General features: G+C 38.0%; 5 protein-coding genes and 1 non-coding gene across 7 annotated transcripts in view; 4 read left to right on the top strand and 2 right to left on the bottom strand.

Moving 5' to 3' along the window:
• Positions 1-6884, top strand: part of LOC105278473 (transmembrane protein 132C) — an 89376-nt gene extending 82492 nt beyond the window's left edge. For both annotated transcript variants that reach the window (XM_026973400.1, XM_026973401.1), the window contains exon 10: positions 18-6884. In XM_026973400.1, coding sequence (XP_026829201.1) covers positions 18-735 — 718 coding nt within the window. In that variant the 3' untranslated portion in view covers positions 736-6884. The remainder of the gene's footprint in view (positions 1-17) is intronic.
• Positions 6885-7610: 726 nt separating this feature from the next.
• Positions 7611-8943, top strand: LOC105278372 (39S ribosomal protein L16, mitochondrial). Its single transcript, XM_011337409.3, has 6 exons — positions 7611-7653; positions 7743-7811; positions 8020-8177; positions 8264-8395; positions 8471-8581; positions 8699-8943. The coding sequence occupies exons 1-6, from the start codon at positions 7611-7613 to the stop codon at positions 8912-8914; spliced, it is 729 nt and encodes a 242-aa protein (XP_011335711.1). The 3' UTR covers positions 8915-8943.
• A 128-nt stretch (positions 8944-9071) lies between these two features.
• On the top strand, positions 9072-10103 carry LOC105278370 (dolichol-phosphate mannosyltransferase subunit 3). The gene is made up of 3 exons (XM_011337408.3): positions 9072-9277; positions 9525-9746; positions 9829-10103. Exons 2-3 carry the CDS (start codon positions 9525-9527, stop codon positions 9895-9897), a joined length of 291 nt encoding a protein of 96 aa, XP_011335710.1. The 5' UTR covers positions 9072-9277; the 3' UTR covers positions 9898-10103.
• A 4475-nt stretch (positions 10104-14578) lies between these two features.
• LOC113562865 lies at positions 14579-14697 on the bottom strand. Its single transcript, XR_003407216.1, has one exon. It is a non-coding gene; the product is annotated as a 5S ribosomal RNA (ribosomal RNA).
• Positions 14698-20941: 6244 nt separating this feature from the next.
• Positions 20942-22748, top strand: LOC105278367 (ankyrin repeat domain-containing protein 40). Its single transcript, XM_011337404.3, has 3 exons — positions 20942-21173; positions 21409-21710; positions 22091-22748. The coding sequence occupies exons 1-3, from the start codon at positions 21055-21057 to the stop codon at positions 22435-22437; spliced, it is 768 nt and encodes a 255-aa protein (XP_011335706.1). The 5' UTR covers positions 20942-21054; the 3' UTR covers positions 22438-22748.
• Positions 22641-24329, bottom strand: LOC105278368 (ribosomal L1 domain-containing protein CG13096). The gene is made up of 3 exons (XM_011337405.3): positions 23891-24329; positions 23047-23612; positions 22641-22956 (listed from the first exon to the last, which is right to left on the bottom strand). The coding sequence occupies exons 1-3, from the start codon at positions 24142-24144 to the stop codon at positions 22742-22744; spliced, it is 1035 nt and encodes a 344-aa protein (XP_011335707.1). The 5' UTR covers positions 24145-24329; the 3' UTR covers positions 22641-22741.
• Positions 24330-24339: the final 10 nt, after the last annotated feature.

Consider the following 24339-nt stretch of genomic DNA (forward strand, 5'->3'; position numbering starts at 1 on the left):
ACGAAACTTTTTTGCAGCAACGATGACATTCCCCCGCCCTTGCCGCCGCACGGAGTACCTACCGCTATCTCGGTATCGACAACATCGGCGACTGCGGGAACGGCGATGACGAACAGTGCCAATAACGGCAATACAAGCGAGGATTACAAACCGCCGGTACCGCCGCATAGGAACACAGGGGTGAACGTGCGGCTACCAGAACCGCCGCGGAAGCATCGACACAGGGCGTCCAGTGGCGGCAGCGGCAGCCATCACGGGAATAATCATCGACACAGCGGCAAGCCGCCGCAGCAGTCGAATCACAACGTAGTCAAACCGCACGGAAAGGCCAGAGTGGACAACGCGAACAACAAACAGAACGGAGGTGAGGACGAGGAATTCGTGGAGCTGGTGAATCACGACGACAACAGACACCACGCGAAGGACGCCGGCAGGTCCCGAGAGATCAAGAGGGCAACCATAGTCGGTAATCCGATGTTCTCGTCGTTCTCCACGTCTGCCGTGGTCTCCACGGTCTCGAACTCGTCTATTCCTACCGGCGGCACGGCCTCATCCACCACTACGTCCCCGCCGTCTTCGTCACCGTCCGCCTCCTCCTCGTCCTCCGCCTCCTCCACTGCCTCGTCCTCTTCTCAGGAGCAGGAGGAACCGGTGCCGCTCGACGACCTCAATCTGGGTATGGACTACAACCAGATCATGCAGTACTTCGACAACCTAAAGGAGTCGAATGCCTAGGTAGAGCCGTTCGACCTCTTTGAAGGTCGAGCAGTAGTCAACGTCGATACGAAACATCGGGATCCTCACTAGTAGACACAGGCCGAATCGCTCATCCTCGCGCTTCTTCTCTCGAGGAGAATTCTGTCGAGGATGTCCGCGACAGCTCGCGAACGGGAACGAGATTCCGCTACGTCAACGACGATTTCCCGAATGTTTCGTATTTTAGACTATAATCTAGTCAGCTTCCTAGCAGCACATCAAGAATAACGCGCAAATACAAATACAATACACACACACACACACACACACACACACACACACACACACACACACACACACACACACACACACTCGCGCGCCTCTCGCGCCACAAACGCATACACAAATCCACGTACGCGCTCGTATTAATGAAATTAAGAAAGAGATAACTTCTTTCACACACGATTTATACAGTCTCTTGACAATTTGTTACGACCGCTAACAGTTTTCGGACGCAGAGGGTAAAAGTTCCTGCATTATGATATAATTTGCCGTGATACATTCATATTTTTTATCGCGCGCCGATACGTAAATAATGATACGTAAAATATAATAAGACGAAGAAGTTTTATATTATATCAATATCTTACAGCTCTCCGATACACGCGAAGAGGATATAAACATATATATGCATATATTTTCACTATATTTTTTTACGAATTTTTTACGAATTATCATTATCAGTGATCCGACATTTTCCTTTTTTGCTGACTTGGTTTTGCTATTTTCATTTGAAATTCTTGTTACGTTTTTTAATAGCTGAATTTTGTCTATTGTCGCCTGGCAACATTTAATAGATTTAATCTGTTGTAATTTTACCTCTTAAATATGCATATGAGAATATTATTGGAATATCGTGACTGCGAAGACTTGTTGGCGTAATAAATAGTCGGAGCACTGTTCGTACACGCAAGAGGCTTTAAAAAAAACTGACTGTCGGTGGCCAGTGGGGTAGGTAGATCGCTCGCTCGACGACGAGCGTCACACGATGTTCCGACGTTCCGTTCCTCGCTGCGAGCTTTTTTTTTGTTTTCTGCAGGACCATTGTCGGTCCTCGCTCTTGCCCCGCGCCATCATGATCTCTCGCTCAAACCCTTCCTCCGCTATCATGATTTCTCCCCTGGTCGAGTCACAAGAGATGAATATCCTTACGACGTTTTTTACTTTCGATCGCGCACGATTAATTGCAAAGAATTCTCTGGCTTGTGCTATTCTCATAAATTTTCCAAATGTACTATACTTAGCTTTGTGTTATGATATATCTAGCGGCAGAATCCTTCAAATTTCAAAAATTTGAAAATCTGATTTTCCGATTTTGCGCAAGAAATTTGTGGAAAATAACAAAAGAATAAAAATTTTATCGTATCATGTTAACGAATAATCTCTATATTTAATAAAAATACATCAATATTATCGCAAAACTAATTTCAATCATCAAAAGACCGTTATGTTTTATCTGCCGTAAAAAAAAGGAAGATTTTACGTGTTGGATCTTTCATCTTGAATCTTCCATTCACTGAATACTCGCTTTATACGTGGCACTGTCAACAGTGAATTGTGCAATTCGCTAAACTTGTCAATCAGTAACTGGGTGTATGACCAGACAGAAGTCAATATACGATGCGCGATCAAATTTGACGAGCACGTTTGCCTCGCGACTCGACCGGATCGCATTGGAGAAGATATATTTATTCGATCGACCATACGTCGTAATGTTTGTAAATTTTGCTTTGTAAGACTGTGTACATATATACATTATACATATACGCGCTAGCGCATATATTAATTATGGACTTACAGGTTTAAAGTTACATTTGTATGGCTAATAGGGAATCGCGAATCGTTCCGCGCGTCGCTCGACGAAAAAAAAAGAACAGTCAGATATATTGAAGGAGGAGACGTCGACGACGGAAATAAGCGTATACGTTAGACACTACGAACGCTGCTCTCTGACATCGCTTTCGAATTATCCTACAGTCCCCTCAAGACCACGTAAATTCCATGAAATCCTTCTAGGTACCTCGCGCGTACTCGTAATCAGCAGTTTTTATTATGCCGAAATCCCCGCGCGTATTTTCGCCACGTGAATGCATCCGCAAGCGTATGTGACATCGTTAGGTGAGATCAGTATCATGGAGCATCTAGATGCTAGTACCTAGATGTATAACGCACGCGTAGACGCGTGCCTAGGTACGGTATCGAGATACGGTATCTCAATCGAGAGCATTTTTGCTTTGAACATTTGTATCTAGGTACTGTATCCGAAATATTGTAATATGTATATACATATGTACTTGCCATATCAAGTGTATAATTGTATATTTATCGTGAAACACTCATCTACGAGATATCGAAATCGGTCGAAGCATTCTATGCAATAGGAGGAAGTCCTACATAGAGATTCTAGTTCGTTTAGTAATGCGTTTCTATTTATTTACTAGACTTATGATTATTACTTTGTGATAATTGTTTAATGTTTAGCAATATTTGAGATATTTTATATGCGTACCTTAAGTGATATCTGAAAGAATATTGTATCGTTATGTTGCCACATCATTAGCATGTACGTTTGTACCTAGATACAAAGAAACTTGTAAAAGTGTATATAAACTAAATGAACGATATTAAAATGGCTTATTTTAATGAAAATTATATATTATAAATCATTGCCAATGTCGAACAAGCGAGAAATAATGGAATAATTATTAGTTAACATGTTTGAAACAATAATTCTTTAAAATCTTGATTAATAATTCATCAACTCTTTCTTTAATTCACTCATTAATCAGTATTGTATAAAAGAAGCAAAACTGTATATAACGCGAAACGAAAATTAAACTGTGAAACATGTTTCATATTTTTTCCTAATCATATAATTAACTTCGTCATTTAATTTAATCTCTTAAACGTAAGAGATAATCTTAAAGATTCTGCACGATCATTAAATAATCATCACAGTGTGTTTGTTTGGTTTATACGCGCTTTTACTCACTTATATATAACAGCGAGAAGAAAACGTAAGAGAAAGAAGGTTCCGTTTGTTCTTCCCAGTCGACTAAAACTAGTTAGCAACTCATACACAGTCGTCCCATTGTTTTCCATTAGAAAACTGATCACCGCGAAACGATCGAGTGCAAAGAAAGCAAGAATACTAGGCGTGAAGTGAACAACCTACTCCAAGGATCAACCAGAAAACCTATTAATTATGTATGCATCTAAGAACTACGTGTCTAAGTATGTATGTAACTATGTAAGTTGTGTGTTAGCACATCGCGTGGGACAATAGTGATCCAATCCATCGGCGGCGAACGGCGAACGCGGCGCCTCGTTATCGCAATAGCACGGTGAAACGAATGAATGTAATACACGATTGTGAAAGATTGACGAAAAAAATCGAAATAACGTCGGACTATCCCGCCGAGAATCTAGTCTTTTTTTAGCGTAATTTTACTATAGTATATATATACATATTATATATATAATCAACGTAAAGTGTACGATCTACGTTGCCTTTCGCCCGATGATAATATAATATATTATCTCTTTATTTGTCCCGCGATCATTATGCGTATAAAGCTTGATGTATATACAATCAACCCTTTAACCGGTATGGCGGAAACCAATGTTTTTCATTCATTACGCTCTTAGAATTGTTCAAAGGAAAACTATTGAGACGTATCTATCGATATTTTTTATGACTGGCTAATTTCGTCTTGCGCAAAATGGAAATACAATGGTACAGCATTTTGTTACGATACAAACAGTGCGGTAAATTTTACTAATTGGAAACATGATAGGAGACGCTTAGTGCAATAACGTTTGAAGCTACAAGAAGATATAAATATATAAATATATACATAGTCTCATATCATATCGTAAGACTGCGCCATTTAATCGAGGGTTGAATAACTTTCGATGGCAGAAAACGCGTTTTCCTTTCAAACTAACTATCGAATTTTTATGAGTTTTATGAGGCCAATCGCTTTATCTCATTTTGTTTCTCTCCTTCGAATGGACGTAGAAGCGATCAAACTCATTAGCGGACACGGCGAAAACTTGTACGAATCGATCATATCTAAATATCAAGCGAGACAGGCGCGCGCTAATCGTTCATAGCCATTATCTAACGAGTTTGATATAAGGGCACCCTCGGTGATTATCATGATGCCATAGCGTTTACTTAGTCTTACTGAGAGTGATCGAAGTCAGTGGCTTGTATGTTAGTACATATATATATCATCGCGTGATACATACTAAACACACAGAATAGACGAGACTTCATGTACATACGCACTTCTAATTCCACGTCACTTAGATGAAAAACTCGTGCTTCTGTAGTGTCGACATGCTCGTCGCGAATAAAGCCACGCCGAAAAACGTATTCTTCTCAATATGATCCAACGATTCCTGGCAGGATTTTTGCTCGCGCAGAATATTGTACAAGACAGCAATTTTTTCTTGTACTTCCTCTTTTATCGTTTTAATTTAATTTTTTTTTCCTTAAAACATTTGCAATACTAAGAGCACGAAAAGTTGTATGCAGTATGTTTGCAATACTAATTACTGGATCGCGTTCAGGGATCGTTGGTAATTTCCTCACATCTCTCTACCCCCATATTTCCCACGATTCATCCGATTCATCTAATTCCTACTCACGACCAATGTAATAAGCGATGGTGGATGACACACGTTGCATTTGTCTTTCCACGCCTCCTTTCCTGTCGAATTCTTGTCGATTAAAGATAGACTCATCGCTGACTCTGCATCCGCACACATTCCTCAGACACGATGTCGCCCTATTAACGTTAAGTGTGATGCGCGGAACTGAAGGAAGAAAGAAAGAAAGGAGGAAAGAAGAAGCGATAATTAGTATAGTTACTAATTGTGCTCGCGACGATGACGCTTGAGCGACGTCGTCGGCGAGCGAACGCCGACGATGGCGGTGGTGATCGCGTCTACGACAACGATAGTACGACGCAGGTGTCCTCCGAATTAGACAATTCTAGAAGATGATGATCGTTGATGTGCAGGAGCTCATGAGATTTCAACGGTTGTCTCGACAAATTCCAAAGTATAAAGCGGAAGAATTATTCTCACATTTTCTCATTCAAGACAAACATCTTTTCCACATTTGGAAATATCATGCGTCACATGTGTAACATCGGATCTATATTTTTCAAAATTTAAGACCGATTTAAAATAAGGTTTTTAACTGCGCATATATCACCGGAAAGGCTACATTGAATTACCTCGACTAGTTAAAACAAGCTTGAAACGTCCCATCTCATTCTGAAATCTCATGAACTTTCGTTCCGAAATAATTGAAGAAAACATTTTCATTAATAATGTTCTCTTTATTCTAAAAATTCAAAGGCGCTTTGCTCGTTTGTACTATCACAAGCGTTGTATCAGCACGAATATCAGAGCCATTCCATGATGCCGGATGACAGATTTTGCCGACTTTACTAATCAATGAACAGTAAAAAAAATGATGAGAGTGAATGTCATGCGTAAGTGACTTACGCATTGATGTTCGACATCCATTTTCTCGTTCAAGGAACAGAAATAAGCAGCGTATTAAATCTGATACTTCTTGCCTTCTTATTTTCTTCACAGTAGATCTCCATTTTCATAATTGCCATTCATCGCAAGTTCGCGAGAGATGAACCGTAATCGCAAAGGCAGCTTCTCTGAAACCCATCACATCCGGAACTGTGGAATGACCGTCATTAGTAGAAGTATTATCATCATCATCATGTCTATTATCGATACTCTACTGCTATTGTTACCTACCTGTAGTACTATCATTATATTATTGTCATCGTTGCCGTTGCTGTTATTGTTACTGAGATATTGTTGCTGCTGTTGCTACTGCTATTACCATCGCCACGTCGATCGCGCGTGCGTACACCCTGGGGGAGACACGAGGCGTCGTTGACGTCGCCGTCGCCGTCCTCGTCGCCGTGGCCGTCGTCGTCACCGTCGACATCGATGTCGGCGCCGCCGATACGCTAATTATAACAATAAGATACGACTATCGCCTATTCAATGTACAATATGTAGTATTTACCTGTTGTTACCATCAAACCGTCATCAAAGATATATAAAAATATTGTAATTGTAACATATCGAACTTCTCTCTAGTGTTACTCTTCTGATTCGTGTCACAAGTCCTTTTTCCTGATCGCAACCTCGCTCATATCGTTACACGGTTATGACAAACTGACGTTCTGAACGATTCGACTGCAATACGTTTTCTTGAGATTTGCTTCTTTCTGTCCTAGAAATTATAAAAAAATTATAAAAAAATGTGACGTAAGACAGAATCGCGAGATAGATCTGTAAGACATGTAATTACGACTGCAGCATAAAGGCACAGAGGTTTTGGTTAGCTTTTGTATTTAACTTACTTTATAATTCCAACAAAAAGCAATATGGTAAATAAATTGTCACTTGGTGCGTGTATTATGCTATTTATTGATTTTTATATAGAAAGAAATCGTCGAAGTTATTTCGCAAAGTAGATTTGAATTTGAACATGGAGGCGTGGCGTCGCGTAGCGGAATTTTTATGGAAACTTCCAAGAAAGTCCGTCACGAGTGGTTGCTATCTATCACTATCTTATGTTCAGTAATTGTAGGGAAATTAACCTAACCTACGTCTACAAATGTTAACAATTAGTTATCGATGTTAATCTGCGTTTATTTATCTGTTTCATCGTAAGATTTTATGGACGAATGCAGATAAATAAAATAGATTGATTGATTCTTCACTCAAAATCATTCGCAACACTTGATGTAATTGCAATCGCAAATAATTATAACCTAAAAGAGTTCTATCCCTGATACTCAATAATGATGCTGGCATTCAGGAACCTGGGGCGAACTTTACTTTCCAGTAAGTTTTTCAGATAATACTTCTGTGAGAAGAAACTGCGTTAATATAATAATTCTTTCTGTAAATTCGATTTTCATTACTTTTCACAGCATACCAATGCGTGTCAAAAACACCAGCCACTGGTTTAAAAGTCTTTCCTCGTCCGATGGAGTTTGGAGGTAAGTAATTCATTTATCTGTGACATTTACATCATTATTGTTATACGAGCATGTTGACTAGCATGAATAGAGGGAGATCGCCAATAATATATACTGATTTTTCAATGATGATTGCCAACGTTGCCAAATTTGTTGAACAACATGAAATAAAAGTGCTCTGTTAAACAATTAAATATACATTGTGCTCTAATTTGTATTTGATTGCCAGAAATTGAGTACCCTGAACGACGAAAACTCAGAATAATGGAAAAAGTGCCGCAATTCCCAGCTGGAATGCGTCCACCTAAAATGCAAAAGCGACTGAGATACATGCGAGGCCCAGAACAAATCCACAACAGTCTCTTGTACAAGCAGTACGGTATCGTTGTAAGTCTCTGTCGAACGCAATGGTTAAATGATCGAACGGAGCATCTCGCTATTAAGAATTGTTATCGCGTTCTTGAATGCCACAGGCTACGGGAGGAGGTAGACTGAGACACGGTCATTTTGAGATGATACGTTTAACGCTTGGCCGAAAACTCAATCAAGACACGATGTTTGCAATTTGGCGTGTGGATCCACCATGGCAGCCAGTCACGAGAAAGGTGACGGATATAATAGAGATTAGAGCGTACTGAACCTATTACATTTTTGTACTGAACTCGTTACACTTTTCTCAGGGACAAGGACAACGAATGGGTGGTGGTAAAGGTTCCATTGATCACTACATCACTCCCATTAAGGCGGGACGTGTCATCATTGAAGTCGGCGGTTGTTGCGAATATTTTGAGGTATTTTAATGGCTTAGATTATCTCTTCTCAATATTTTTCAAAGTATCCATTTTTATTTTTATAGTAACTAATGAGTATGAGTAAATATATATTAATATTTAAAATCTCCTTCTTAGATAAGGAAGGTACTGAATCAAATAGCAAATCAATTGCCGTTCAAAGCTAAAGCTGTCAGTCAAAGAATATTAGACGGTGATGCAGCCAAAGAAAAGTGGAGGGAAGAAAATAATCAACATCCTTGGTCCTGGAAATACATGGTTCAAAATAACATGCTCGGTTGTCATAAATGGATATCGCCGTTTGACAAACATTGGTTCAATAAGTACTTGTAAATAATAGTGAAGGTTTGCGACGATAAAAAGGAGTATTCTTTTATTTCTCCCTGCCTCATAAAATCACTTTGGTAAGACTGAAAAATTCCCCAAAAAATCCAGCTGATATGATACACGACGTGTCATAAATAATTGATCATTTATGTAAAAAAGGGCTGTTTCACGCGTGTTGCGATACCGTATTTTGCTTGAATTTGCATCTTTGATTATTTAAATGTAGACCGCTAGTGTTATTGCATTTACACCTGTTGTCAGAAATTAGCGCCACCACTAATGAAGATCTGAAGCTTAGGTGGAGCATACATGACTTTTCGGTGTTTGTGAGGTTAACAACGTCATATGAAAAGATAAACGCAATAAAATGTAAGTATAAAACTGCGTATTGACATGATTACATTATTTGATTATAGTAAATACAATTTTACTAAAAACTTCCTCAATTCGGTTACATACGTTTACTGTGACGTGTTATATTTATTTGTAATCTGTTAAATGCAATTTTACAAAATCAAACATTACATGAAACATATATGTTTAATCAAATAATACAATAAATTTCACAGTTTAGTCTGCGAGATGACATTATAATTAGATAATGTTACAATTCTAGATGACAAAACTGTTGGAATGGTTGTCGGGTGCAACTGTGGCTTGCGGCTTGTGGGTTGCTATGCTTACAAGCAATCTTCCTCTTTTTAAGCAGTCGCACGAAATTATACTTTTCCTTCCAGTCATCTGTCTGTTCCTTTTTGGCCTATACGCAGCTACTGTTATTCTGTACAGAGTATTTACCTTTAATACTTGTAAAAGTGCAGCCATCGAACTCCAGCAAGTAAGTTCAGCTTTTATTTAAGGAACTTTCCTGCAGAAATATTGTTATTACTAATCTTAATCTTGTTACTTTCATTTTTTAGCAAATAAAAGAAGCTAAGAAAGATCTGCAAAGCAAAGGTGTAACACTGTCGAGGGCTACTAGTTCTTAAAGAAGAAAGAACTTTTGTAAATAAAACACAGCGATCTGTGCAGTTTGTACGTTTTCTGAATTTTTATATGCATACGACCATATTAATTTCATAACGTTATAAACTGTATGTGATGATATGCATTTCTCTTTAAGCTAACTTATACTTCTTGCTCTATTTATAGAATAATTGGTGGAACGTAAATAAAGAATAACGATGTCTGTTGCATATGCGTATATAACAAAATAATATTTGACCATTTTTATTTACGAGTTGCTTACTGGTAGTGATACAACGGATCCACTTGCATTTTTGTAAATTGTAATTTATTCATTTATGCTATGTATTACAAGAGTGTGTTGAGCACACAACGGAGAGTGTGTTCATTAACAGCAGTTCTTCTATATTAATAATTTCTCTATATTTATAAAAAAGGGAAATAAAACTCGGATTCAGCACAACAAACGGATTGGAGCTTTATGCATACTAGAACTCTCCAATGAGTCATCTTTTATACTTTTTTTTTCTTCTGTACTAAATTATAAAAGCAATGAAAATATTTTTAGATATTTATTATTTTTAATGATACTTCAATAAGTAACTGTATGATACAAATTCTCAAGAACTCAGAATTTCCTGCTTATGTAACGTGCATGCATACGTACTTATGTATGTATGTAATTTGTTATCAATTCTGATAAATCCAAATTACTTTTTCTGTTCCTACAGAAAACATGTTAAAATTTCTTTCATCCGATAAAAAGGAATACAGCCAGACAGATCGTACATATAATAAATTATACTATTTCATAGACATAGTTTTAACGCAAATCTAACATAATATTGTATATAACGGTTATTCAGGTCATGATCGTTTTGAAAATATTCAATAGATAAGTGTTTTATTGTTCTTAAATTATGGATTCCGATTGACTTGATATTGATCTTATCATTCAAAGGTTCTTATTTAATATTTATATCAAATTGTGATTATTGAAACCAAATAAAATAGGAACAAAATTGTGCGTGGCAAAGCAGTTCTCTCTTTCATAACAGAGTGTTACAATTCGTTCGATTTCAGCATGCAAGAAAACTATTAATGTTTAAATAATCAGTTTTTCGTGATTATCATGTAAAAGATACTTTCTGTTGTATATACATACATAGGTACGAATATACGCAGGTATATGCACACGCATATACGTATGCATATATATGCGATTGTACATGATGGATGCACTCTATAATTTTTACATCAGAAAGCCCCACAAATGTACAAAGCGTACTCATTATACCTACACGCAGATATTTAGATATGTATAAAACATACCTATAACATGAGAGTGAACATATCTTCGATCTATATGCTCAGCCCTCGATATATAACTACTGCAAGGTATTATTCTTTTGTTGCAGTATTTCATAACACGTTAGGCTTTCTCATATAAAAACATAATTATATTGCTCCAATGTATATTAAAGAAACCAGAAGATTCTTAGATTGGTAGAGCACTTGTAGGCTGTAAGGATGGATTTTTTTTGTATAATATATACGTTCTGCAGTAAGCAACAATTCTTTCTTTCGTAAACACATGCGTTACATGTTAAATGAAAAAGAATGTATTTTAATTTTTAAAAGTATGAAACAATGCTCGAGAAAAGAGTTGACGTATACGTAAAGTTATGAGGGGGTATGCGTTTTTTTTAATCGTAGATTCAATCACTTACCAAACACACCAGGGTTTTTATCTACACAACAAATAAAATAGCATAGATATTGTGTATACCTATATACAAAGTAAAGATGATTATTGTTAAGGTCAAAATGATAATGGTGCGATTATCCACCCTTGTTCAGTCCATTGTTTTTCTGTTCCTTCCTGCTCGGAACTCTTGCGCGAATAATCGTGTGAGCGATTCAGTCGTCGAGATTTTGCGAGAGCAGAAAGTTAGCAGCGAGATTTTCGTTCTTTTCACAGGCGAAGTACGCTTGTACAACTAAATGTTCCGGGAAACCTAGCGCCTTCAACCTCTCGATGGCGTCTCTGTCCTGTGGTGTTATCTGAATTAAACCAGGCCCCACACCCGCCGCCGCGCCCGTGCCAGCCCCCCCGTTCACGGCACCCCCTGCGCCTGCGGTTGCGGACGCTACGCCACCGCCGCCTCCTCCGGATGTTGGTAAAACCCGCGCCCCCGCTCCCGTAGTAGGCTCCACTGTACGAGGGAAGAACGGAGAAATTAAGTCAATATTATTATTGCATCAGCGTGTTACAAAGAATGACTATAATAATGACTATGCTCTTCGAGCACTAACCAGCTTCGTTGAGCATGCGTACGAACGCTTCCTGATTCTGAGAAATGAGTTGCAAGAGGGCAGGATTGGTAGATCCGATTTGCTGAAGCAGACTGTTCAGCAGCTGTGGATTCTGTTGAATGACTTGGCGCATCTGTTGGAACTGTGGCTGCATGCGCAGGAAGGCTAATGGATCTTGACTCTGATCCTGGAGTTGTTCTTGAGCCTCTGGCGGGTCCTCAGGCGGGTCCTCGAAGAGCTGCGCTGGTATACCCGTTAGCAGGTACTCGACAGCTCTATCTGGGTTGTTAAAACTCGCACGTAACGCTTGCACGACCTGTTCGCGTTCGTACCTGATGCAAACAGGAATAATAAGACAATAAGGACGTCGTATTTACAGAAAGAATAAATTATCATGCAGTTAGGTCGTTTCTCCACACGTACCCCATATCCATGATGTTGTTTACCATAGTGTTATAATCCTCTCCCATCAGCAAGGCACTTTCTGCTTGGCCAGCCGCTGATGTAGCCGCTGCTGTAGCCGCTGCTGCTGCGGGTTGTTGTTGTTGCTGCTCTTGCACAGTACTAGCTGCTCGCGATGTATCTTGAACAGTAGGGTTTGAACTAGGTTGCGTAACTGCCACGCTGTAATGCAAAAATGACGTGAGGCGTGAGATATAAAAAATTTCCACAAATTCTTTACACGCGATGTACGTTAATAATTTATATCCTTCAGAAATCGATATCACGTTGAACTTGAACGGTATTTGCCACATAATTTATTACACAGCTAGAATTACAATATAATATTGCAATAAAACGAGGGTTTCAGATCTGGCATTTGTAGGCGCTTGAGAGGTAAATTAAATTGACGTTTAAATCACCTAGAAGTAGATTCTTCCTTGTTGTCGCTTTCCGCACGCTGCTGATCCTCACTTGTTTTGGGAGTAGCACCAGCTTTAGGCTTAGTTACCATAACAACTATAAACTTCTTTTCATCGATATTATATTCTGTTAATGGCTGCTCATCTGCTAATATTTTCCCTGTAAATGATTGCATGTTGTCACGATCTCAGGGGTAACGCGTCTAACGTGCATCTTAACGTATCCGCACGATAGCGGACTTAACCTATGAGCATTTTTTTGCAACATCATTCTTATTCCTCAGCGAGATATATTTAAACACACACACACACACACACTACGTGATGTTCAGCGTGTTACAAGAAGGCGTACGCTGATACGGGCTAAATGAACGCCGGGCGCTCCGAGATGAATCGTTCCGGATGGATTTAGGTTATTTTATTTAATTCTATTGCTTACCAGCGTATATCAGTTTCTGATGCTCGGCGGGGAAACCTTTTTGCGTTTCGATCTTCTCCTTGAGTTCCTTGACCTGATAATGACAATTAGATGGAGATTTTTATTTGTTGAACCGCTTAAAAATGCCAATTCTCTCTGGTTAATGCCATCTGATTTTACTTACAGTTTGCGACGAGTCGATCTCTATCGTAAACGTTTGCTGCTGTAAGTTTTTCAGAGTTATAATCATATTGCCGAGGTGGTGAGTTCGCTGTATGTCAAACAATTGCAAAATTAACCCCGAAAGTTTTTTCACGATAAGAATAAAACGGTGTTTTGGTAGAGATTTTTTCGGCGATGAGTCGGCACTGCCTTAAACAGTTCGCAAGTATATATATGTTACAACTTGCGACAGTGTGTGGAAAACATATGATGATGATAAAAGAACTAGCAACGACTACCAACCACTGAATGCTATTGGTCAGAGAGAAGTTGAGAGCAGTTAGGCCGGCGATCTAGTGACTTTCGTGGATACTGGGCAGTAAACCACGTGGGCAATTATTACATAGTAACATATGATATATAAACTAAAATATACAATACAAAGTTGCTTTCCATAATAATTTTACTGAGAAATCTCAAGTAAGAATCTCAAAAAGTTTTTATATATGGTCAGCAGCAAAAAGTAATAAAAATTGCTAAACACGCGATAGTGAAAAAAGATCTCCAAAAGGAAGTAAAGTGTACCAATGTCATACAGTGTTCATGAGCACCCTACCTAAGTACTAATCGTGCCTCGTGCCCAACGTTGCTTCAATGATCAGACGAGAACTGATATTCTCAACGTGGTATGGTTGGCTGATAAGAACACGTGTTCATCATGAGGAAATACTTTAGCGAAAAAAAATATAAAAAGGTTAGGATGTGCCAACGTGCCCCTGAGTCGATGCCCCTCATGGTACAACCGGTCGGGGGGGGTCCTTCCACAATGCCCAACGAGACCCGGGGGGTTTTTTAGCGCGAAAGAATCCCGTACACCGTCGCCTCCCTGTCCCCGGGGGTGGCTAGTCATTTTTGAAGATTTCTCTCTTCCGTAAAAAAAGGATGTGCCAACGTCACACGGTGTTCCCAAGCGGTCACCCATCCAAGTACTAACCGTGCCCAACATTACTTAACTTCAGTGATCGGACGAGAACTGGTGCTTTGAATGTGGTATGGACGTTGCCTGACAAGGTGTGTTTTTATTATAAAGAAATTGTACAACTTCAAAGAAAATAAAAAAAAGTTGGAATGTGGCAACGTCACACGGTGTTCCCAAGCGGTCACCCATCCAAGTACTAACCGTGCCCAAAATTACTTAACTTCGGTGATCGGACGAGAACTGGTGAGAGAGACGAGAGAAAATGTGTTTATTTAAAGCAATAAAAAAAACAGTAATACATTTAAAGGCCAATAAACTAAACCTAACAAACGATATATTTATAAATAATCTACGGGCTCGCATGAGCTTCTCTTAGAAAGTTACAATATTAAAATGATGCAATATGTGTCGAACAAAACCATATGTGTTTACAAAAAAAGAATTGCGTCGCCAGAGCTTAACATTATCAGTCTTTCAATCCAGGCAAAAAGGCTAAAAAAAATCCTGGTACTATGACAATTGTGTGTTAACATAAATAAACTCTACAACAACAAAACGAAAAACAAACAAAGATAAATAATTTTCTTATGTCTAGCAATACAAATTTTACGTTGACGTGATAAATAATACTGCTCAGATAGTCAGTCACATTGTTTTGTACATTCTTGTATCAGTACTATCACTTACGACCTAGTCGTGTTAGGAGGATCCAGCCACCAGTATTTTCCGTAATTTTTGATATTTTTATCTATAGTAGGTATGTCCATACTATATCGCAATATTGCATTATCCCTTAAACAATCTATATTCGAATTATACTAAATTGTTTTAACATTTTTATGTCGAGATATGTGGTAAATTATTGGTATATTGTTCTTATCTTGGATGTATCCCTCTCCGTCAAGATAGAGAAACGCTTCGGGAGGGATATATCCTGTGGTGAGAGTTTTTTTATAATATTCGGGGTTGGGAAAAAGGGCACTGAATATTAGGCTATTTTGCGTTACATCGATCGCGTTAGCAAAATGATCTCTCGTTAATTTTATTATAAAATTATCTATTCTTGGAATTTTTGCCTCCTCATATATCTTTTTATTGCTGTAGGCTCGCTTATAATCATATTCCGCGTTAGCGAACATCCGCATACAGATTCTTAAACATTTTCGTTCAAATAATCTTAATTTTTCCATTTGAGAAGCGGAGATATTGTACCAAATGGGACATCCATATGTAAGGATCGGTCTTACCAAGAGTTGATAACATATTAGTTTTATTTTTTTATGCAAAATTCTTGAATACAATAATTTTTTATGCTTAAAAAATGCTTTCCTCGCTTTAACTAACTGTGCTTCGACATGAGCATTAAACTGAAGTCTATCGTCTATATAAACTCCAAGGTATTTTACACCATTTTTATGCGGAATACAGTTCTCTCTATTCTCACCTACTGTTATCGCAAAACATTTGTAATTATTCCTTACGTTTCTATTCGCAAAATCAAGCCTAGGTCTATATAATACCGTTTCGCATTTATCTATATTGATTTTTAATTTCCAAGATTTATAATACGAATGGATCCTTGCAAATCTATCTTGCAATCTATTCTGTATTCTAGTAGGCCATTTATCAGCAAGATAAATGACCAAATCATCAGCAAAGGATATTGAGTTTATGGCATATTCAGCTGTTGTATTAAATAGATTTAAAACATCAGACGTATATATATTCAATAAAAGCGGTGAAGTTACTGTTCTTTGCTGTAGTCCGTTTTCTATATAAAATTCATTGGTCGATGTGTCTGCACCGATAAAAGTAACAAATGATCTTTCGGTTATCATTTTCCAAATTAATTCAATCATGTGTACGGGGAATGCTTTTTGCTCAAGCTTAACTAACAAACCATTGTGCCAAACTGAATCGAAGGCCTTTTCTAAGTCAATGAAGCATGCTCCCACACATTTCCCATCATTTAACGCCCAGCAGATGTCCGACGTGAATTTATTAATCGCGTGAATCGTAGAGTGTCTTGCTCGAAAGCCGAATTGGTTTTCCGGTATTATTCCCTTTTGTGCACATATTGCTACTATCGCATCCTTGATAATCATTTCATACACTTTACTAATATTTGGTAATAGGCTTATCGGTCTATAACTCGTCGGATTTGATGGATCTTTATCTTTTTTCAAAAGTGCTACAATCATTGCCTTCTTCCAATGGTGCGGATAATGTCGGTAGTTTAATAAATTATCGAATAAAATAGCATATGCTCTAACAATTATTGTCGGTAAATGTTTTAATACTATGTTAGGTATTTTGTCAATCCCGGATGATTTCTTATTATTTAACTTTTTAAATTTCCGTCCTAAAGAAAACGTTGATGTAAAATACGGTAATGAATAGCTTTCAAAACTCGGAGAGTCAGCTAAATTTTCAGTATCAAACACAACAAGAGAATTCGAGTTAACCTTTGCATTATTGATTATAGTAGCAGCTTTGTTATTTATCACTGCCGTAAAACGTTCATTACCGGTTCTTTGTTCGTTGTTGATATTCGCGAAAAAGGCTCCTATCGCGTTTAGCTTGTCACTCGTTTCAGAAATTATGACATTGCGGCTATCATCGATATCTCCATTACACTCTACATTATAACGTTCTAAAATATACCTTTTATCGTGTGGAACTGTGAGCGTAGCTATTTCTGCAAGGCTTTTCTTCCTAAAAAGTTGGTTTACTTGGGGGAACATGGAAGCCGAGTCGTTTATGGGGATATTTTTGATTCGCTTTTCCCAATACTCGTTAACTGATTTCGCGAATTCTATTTTCAAAATTTTTCGAATTTCGCGTAAAAGAATTTTTAAAGTCCTAATTTCATCTGCATTAACACAGGGCCAACGTCTCTGTGCTCTATGGAGCTGAGTTAATATCCTACTTTTCATCCTCTGTATCCTAGCTATGTTCGGTGTAAGGTAAGTGTCCACTATGTTTCTCGCTGTATTTTTAGGGATTCTTTTATCCATTGCATCTCGGATGATGAGATCTATTTTTTTCAGGTAGTCTTCCGTTTCTACTATGGAAAGATTTCTGTCATTTGGAATGTCGAGTGTGTACGTTTTTCTTAGAAAATCCGTAAATTCGCTTCAGTCGTTTTTTGGAAGTTAAATGTTTGGGTTTCCATACTATCATTAAATGGAATTTGTGTGTCCTTTGGAATTTCAATTTGTGCTAAAACCGCGTTATGATCACTATCGTACGGAACATTCGGTAACCGCGATGATTCTCGTACATTGACAAAATCAATCCTTACATCCGCTAATATTAAATCTAAAAAAGAACTTCCCCTCGGATAAGAGGGGTATTGTGTATTATATAATTTGATTTTATACTTATGTTCATTATTTTGAAGCCATGTATTCAGCGCCTTTCCTCTTGGGTTATCTATCAGATTGTTCCAATTACTATGCTTGGCATTCCAATCTCCCGCTAAAATGTAATAATTATGTTCCGCATCAAGCTTTAATTGTGCAAACAGATCAGAAACATTGGGAATAAACTCCTTTTGGCTTCCACATGGAGCGTAAACCGCCACTAAATATAAGTATGTATTAGCTTTAAGTTTTAATTTAACGATTGTATATTCTAATATTTTTCTAGGTTGTTGTGCTTTAACCTCTACCCGAGTATATTCAATATTTTTCTTTATAATTAAAGCAGTGCCTCCTCCGTCCTTATCGGCTCTGTCATTTCTTATTATATTATAATCTTTAAAAGCGATACTATGATTAGCCTTCAATTTTGTTTCTGCCAGAAATAATACATCAGGATTATGTCTTTTAATTAGACACATTACTGAATTCCTTCTCTGGTTTGTGACTATTGAATTTACGTTAATACATACAAATTTTAATGTTGATACAAGATTATCTTTGGTATGTGTGTTTAAAATTATATTATCTATGTTGAAGGGAATCAATAATATCTAATATATAGTTCGTTTTCTTTTCGTTATTTTGTACTCTTGTAAGTAAATCGTTTGTTTTTTCGTCAAAGTGGTTTAGTTTGTCCATTACCTGCTTTTGAAAATTCTGAAACATGTTTGTAAAAGTCTCTGTAAATGAGGATAAAGGGGGGGAAGATGCACTGTCACACCAATTAGCATTTGGTATTGTATTAGTTGTAGCTTGTCTGTGCTTATTTATATTAGTAGCCGATTGTTTATTTCTAGCCGCATCCGCAAAACTCACATTTCTCTGGACATAAGCATGAATGTGTGCGGTCTTTCGTTCTCTCTTTTCTCGCAATTCTACTTTTTTATCCTCTATCTTTTTTGTCATAGCAACAAGGACCGGGCAGCCTCTATAGGATGCTGGATGACCGTAACCTTTACAATTCGCGCAGAAAAGTTTCGTTTTATCTATCGAACCATCGGTGACCAGACTACACTTCCCCGGATCATGTTTAATATCACATTTGACGCAACGGAACTGCATTTTGCAATTTGACGCCACGTGTCCCAGTCGCTGACAACGTTTGCATTGTATTATTTCTGTACTTTTTAATCTTTCCCATGTAATGACATGGTGGTATAGTCTATCTAGTTTTTGCAGATTCCGCAACTGGGAAGTAGCATCCAATTGCACTATGTAAATAGATAAATGTCTGTTTTCACTCACAGATCGCTTTGTTTTAAATCTTGCAACTTTGAGAAATCTTAAATTATCAATATTATTAAGTTGTACATATGATTGTAAATTTGCTAATATGTCGTCCGGTTCATATGAGTGATGTATCCCTTTCAACAATACTGTAATGACCTTTTCTTTCTTTGGTGTATACGTATAGTAACAAGCGCAAACTAAATTTAATATTTCCTTTGCTTTACGAAAATCTGAAAGAGTTAACATTTGCAAAATATGTTTTTTATCATTTACTCTTTTAATAAAAAAATTAACCTGCTCTAATTTTGTCAATAATAATCTCTCTGTATCTTTCGGGTTCTGATATAAGATATTTATTGGGGGGGGGGGGGTTTACTTTCCTGCATCTGTGTTGTTTCCTTTTGCGATGAATCCTCGCTGCAGCGTTGGCTATCCTCTATGCTGATACTATCTCTGCTTGGCAACTCCGCCTCGTCTCTCCGTCCATCCTCACGTGGCGCTTCCAGTATTTGATGCTCATTATCTTGCGTTTCCTGCTTCGCAGCGTCGCCACAAGGTCGGTATCGGCCTGCTCGTCGGTATCCATATTATTCGATACATCTAGCGCTGTGTAATTGTTTTGTGTATCTATAGTATAGGAAGAAGCTTGTGTCTCCTTCATGTGCCAGGATTGGTCCGATTTCTGCGTGGTCCCTTCGGATTGGTCTAGCGTCTTGTTTTTGTTGTCCAGTACTGAGTCTTGGCGCGGTTTTTTGCTGCGCGTAGCTTTTAGATTAGGCATGGGGCGGGACTTCCCGCTCTTTATCCCTTTCATTACTGTACTTAATAATCGCTTATTAGAAGTAATAGTCTCATACCTCTTGAATACGGCGATGTCATTCGTTTTAAGATAAAATGAATCTTTGCTGATTGCTGTATCATGAGGCAAAGCCGGTAAGGTTCTGCTCGCCGTCGCAGTCACATCTGTCCGCTTATCAGTGCATTCGCCGATCTGTATATTATTTGTTACCTCGGTCTCCACCGAGGAGATGGTCCAGGACTTAATTCCTGCTCTTCCGGTCAATATTTATAGGATAAACCGCTTAATTGCTTAATAAACTCTCTCGCTTTGTTCTGCCGGCACTGCTGCTTGCGACCTCGACGAGAGCTCGACGAGAACTCGACGAGAACTGGTGCTTTGAATGTGGTATGGACGTTGCCTGACGAAGTGTGAATTTATTATGAAGAAATTGTACAACTTCAATGAAAATAAAAAAATAAACATAAGGCCGGAGACACAATGATAGGCAACAGGAACAGGAAATAATCAATCGCGTTGCTCGATTTGGTCATCCGTACTCAAATCGTGTAACGCGATTAGTTATTCCCTGTTTCTGTTACCTGTTGCCTCCCATTGTGTCTCCAGCTTAAATTAGAGTGTGTCCACACCCCTCTGCTTACGATATAAAACGAGATCTATAGTAATATAATTATATATCTTTTTGGTAAATGTTTACTTTAAACTGCTCCTAGCAGAACAGTCTATAATTCCAAATTTCGCGCTGTCTTTCTATCACGGCGCATACACGGCGCATGCTCACATCACAATATTTCGTCGGTATGACAGGTTTCTTAACCTAAATAATTGTCATTTTGGTATACATAATATTGACTTTACCGACCGATTCGAAATGCTGAATTGGTCATGTCGATTCCTGTACTCCGTGCGCATTGAGTGGCTGCATCATTTACATTGACATATAAAAAATGTGAAACACCATGACGCGGTGTGTCTAGACCGTTATAAAATGGAGAGAGTACTCGAAGAACGTCTGAGGGAAGCAGTTTGTGTTGGTGACGTGGATGCTGTGCAAGAGTTCATAAATTTAGGAGTCGACGTTAATGCACGGCAACCTGTCAGCGGATGGTATTATTCATTCTAGCTTTGTTTTTTCGCGAAATCTGCGAAAATTTATTTATTCACGCATATTTTCCTCGGACAATATCCAACTTTTTCTTGAAAACGTCGTAAGAAATGCGATGATATTCTATAATAAGTGAATATATAAATAAAATAAATTTGTTTCCTGAGTTTTTCAATATTTTTAATAACACCTGGTTGATGATTCTTCATGTCCTTTTCTTTAAATATATTTCTTAAGGACTGCTTTACACTGGGCATGCAAGAAGGGACACCTGCTTGTTGCCGCTTTGCTCTTAAAAAATGGTGCTGATAGAAACCTGTGGTCCGAGATGGGTGAAACTCCAGCATCCTTATGCAGTAATCAGCAGATCTTACATCTTTTGGGTGCAAGCAGTGATGCTCAGCGAATTATGAACGATTCGTTGCATACTGTTACATCTACGTATGCTCAACCAGATTTTCTGCATGTTGCTACAAATCCTTCTAAACCCAGAAATAATGTGTATGATGAAGGCAGATCCGTCACATCATTTCATGATGGTTAGATGCAAATTGTTTGATCACTCGACAATCTTTTGATCTCGTAACATTTTTCATAGTTAAACTATGAGTTTAGCTACATATGATTTCAATATAGCCATAAATCATTTTATGTTACTGTAATTGTTATTGAAATGGTGTATTTTAATTTCTTTTAATAACAACATTATTTTGTGTGCATTATTATATTAAATATTTATATGACATGTACATATTTACGTATATACATGTACAAAAAAATTAATGTTTATCATAAAAATTGGCAAAAGTATAAAATTGTAAAATGACATTTATGGAACTTTTTAAAAACTTGCATTTTTTAAACATTTTTTTACAATTCCTTGACACGATATGCTTGATGGGTACTCGTATGATTTTAGAATTGGTATTGAAAATTCGGGTCGCCAATTCAGCGGATCCAGATTTCGTGGAGGTAGAATTACCACGGGGTGAGCTGACGTACCAAGCCCTCTTGTACCTGTGTTGCAAGGAACTGGAGCTGAATCCACATCAGGTCCAGAAACTAAGAAAATTACCTAACACTAAACTGAGAAGGGATAAGGATGTTCAGAGGCTTCAGAACTTTCAAGAAATCGAGGTTGTTACGGACACGACGATCGTATACAAGAGTATGCAGAGTGCCAATGGCCTCGCCAACAACTTGCCGATATTGCCGGCCAATGGATATCAGAGTATATCCAAGAAGGATCAAACTATTTTGTACTGATCGTTCACGTCAGAAAGGAATCCTTCTTCCCAGTTTCAAGTATTACAGTTATCAGGCATCTCAAATATTAGCTCGTAAACGAGTATAAAATAAACAAGTAAACAGGCTATTTATTAAGCAACGTCTTACGTTGAGCATTTATCTAATATTTAAGTCCAAAGTATGGTCAACTATAGGGTGTAATAAAGAACAAGCATAATTTAATGTTAAATTTAGAAATATTAGATTTAGATAATGTACATTAGAGATCTGAGAGTAACAAGTTTTTTGTAATTGGTTTTTAGAATAAAACAAATGCGAATTTTTATATATCTCGATCTTCCTTTTTCTTCAGTGTCTTGGTTTTCACTTTTCTTTTAGTTTTCTTCGTGCTCTTCGCGTCTTTGGTGACGATCACTTCGCCACTGGGTTTAACTAGAACTCTGGTGTTGCGCAGTGTTGATAGTTCACCCTCCGCGTCACGATAGGCCTTTGGCCTCCTTGGCTGAATTATCGGCACTTTCACTGTATTTTTATCCTCTGAAATTAATAAAGTTGTTTATGTAAGTTAACAGTCCGTCATATGCATTGCTGGTAAACCGAATAATCGATCTAAAAAAAATAACTTACTTAATGTCACGTAAATGGGAATCGACAGACTCCTGGCACCTTTCAGTCGAAGAGCTCGTACGTTCTCCCAACCACCGGGATAATTTTTGTACAAGTGCTTACACGTAGCCCAGACATTTTTGAGCACTTCCTTCTCGCTCATGGCTGTGTTTCCTACTTGGACCACGTGGGTATCACCGTGCGAGTGAATGCACATGCTCATTTTCCTCAATGCGTAATCGACCTCGTGTTTCAAATCTTTGCTCTCTATCCTGATGGAGGTTGGCAATTTCCGTCTCTTCAGAAATTCTTTTCCCAGCAAGTGAGATATGTGGCCGCTGATGCGACCGTCAACGAGAAAGTGATCGTAACTGGCTATCAGTTTTCTCTTCAACTCAAATTGATCAAATTCAGTTTTCACACGATTCATAGGTATTATCTCGTTTACACGAGTACATCCGTGCTTGCTTAACAGGTCCCTGTAATGTTCCACCGTTGGCTCGTAATCCTTTCTCCTTCCTCTCTGCAGGTCACAGACAAACAGAGCGACCTCGTCGTCTGACGTTATCACTGAATGCGGTAATAAGCTGGAAGCCCAAAAAAACGTAAAGGGATATTAGAATTTTAGAAGAAATATAACGATATATTGTTGTACATGAATTGTCATCATTCCAGTGTTTGTAATCAGGATACAATCTCATAAGGATCCATTGGTAATGAAATATAATCATGTGAAACTTTAAGTTATAAAAGACAACCTATCAAAATTAATTTAAAAAGATAAACCAAGTTTTTTATTAGCAATTTTCCAAACTAAAAGGAAATATTTCAGAAAATATATTTATTGTTCCATAAATTTACTTACATTCTCATTCGCCTGCGAGGAGTTTTGGGGACTTTGATGCAATTCACTTGTAAAAATATCGGTTCGGCCTCTTCGATGAGATTGTTCTTTTCTTTCAATTGTTCCCGCGTCAAGTGAAAAATCGCAGAAATACACTGCAGAATATGTTGTTTTGATAGTTTCTTTAAATCGAATCCTTCTTGAGCAGGCGTTTCCATTTCGGAACGTGTTCGCTTTCGCGAGGTGCGCGTACCTGAATTTTTCTTCTGCTCCATTCTTCGTTAATTAAATTAATTAATGTAACTGTTTTATGAATTGATTCCACTACGATAGCATGACGCTATTTTTCTTACAGACTTTCTTCTTAAAGAAATTATATTTTATTAAAATAGTCCTCCGCGTCTCACCACCGACCACGCGGGAAGCAAACGGAAGTGAAGAAGAGACATGTCTCGTGCAGTGCTGCCAAC

This window comes from Ooceraea biroi, chromosome 10, assembly GCF_003672135.1.
Source record: "Ooceraea biroi isolate clonal line C1 chromosome 10, Obir_v5.4, whole genome shotgun sequence".
Taxonomy (NCBI): domain Eukaryota; kingdom Metazoa; phylum Arthropoda; class Insecta; order Hymenoptera; family Formicidae; genus Ooceraea; species Ooceraea biroi.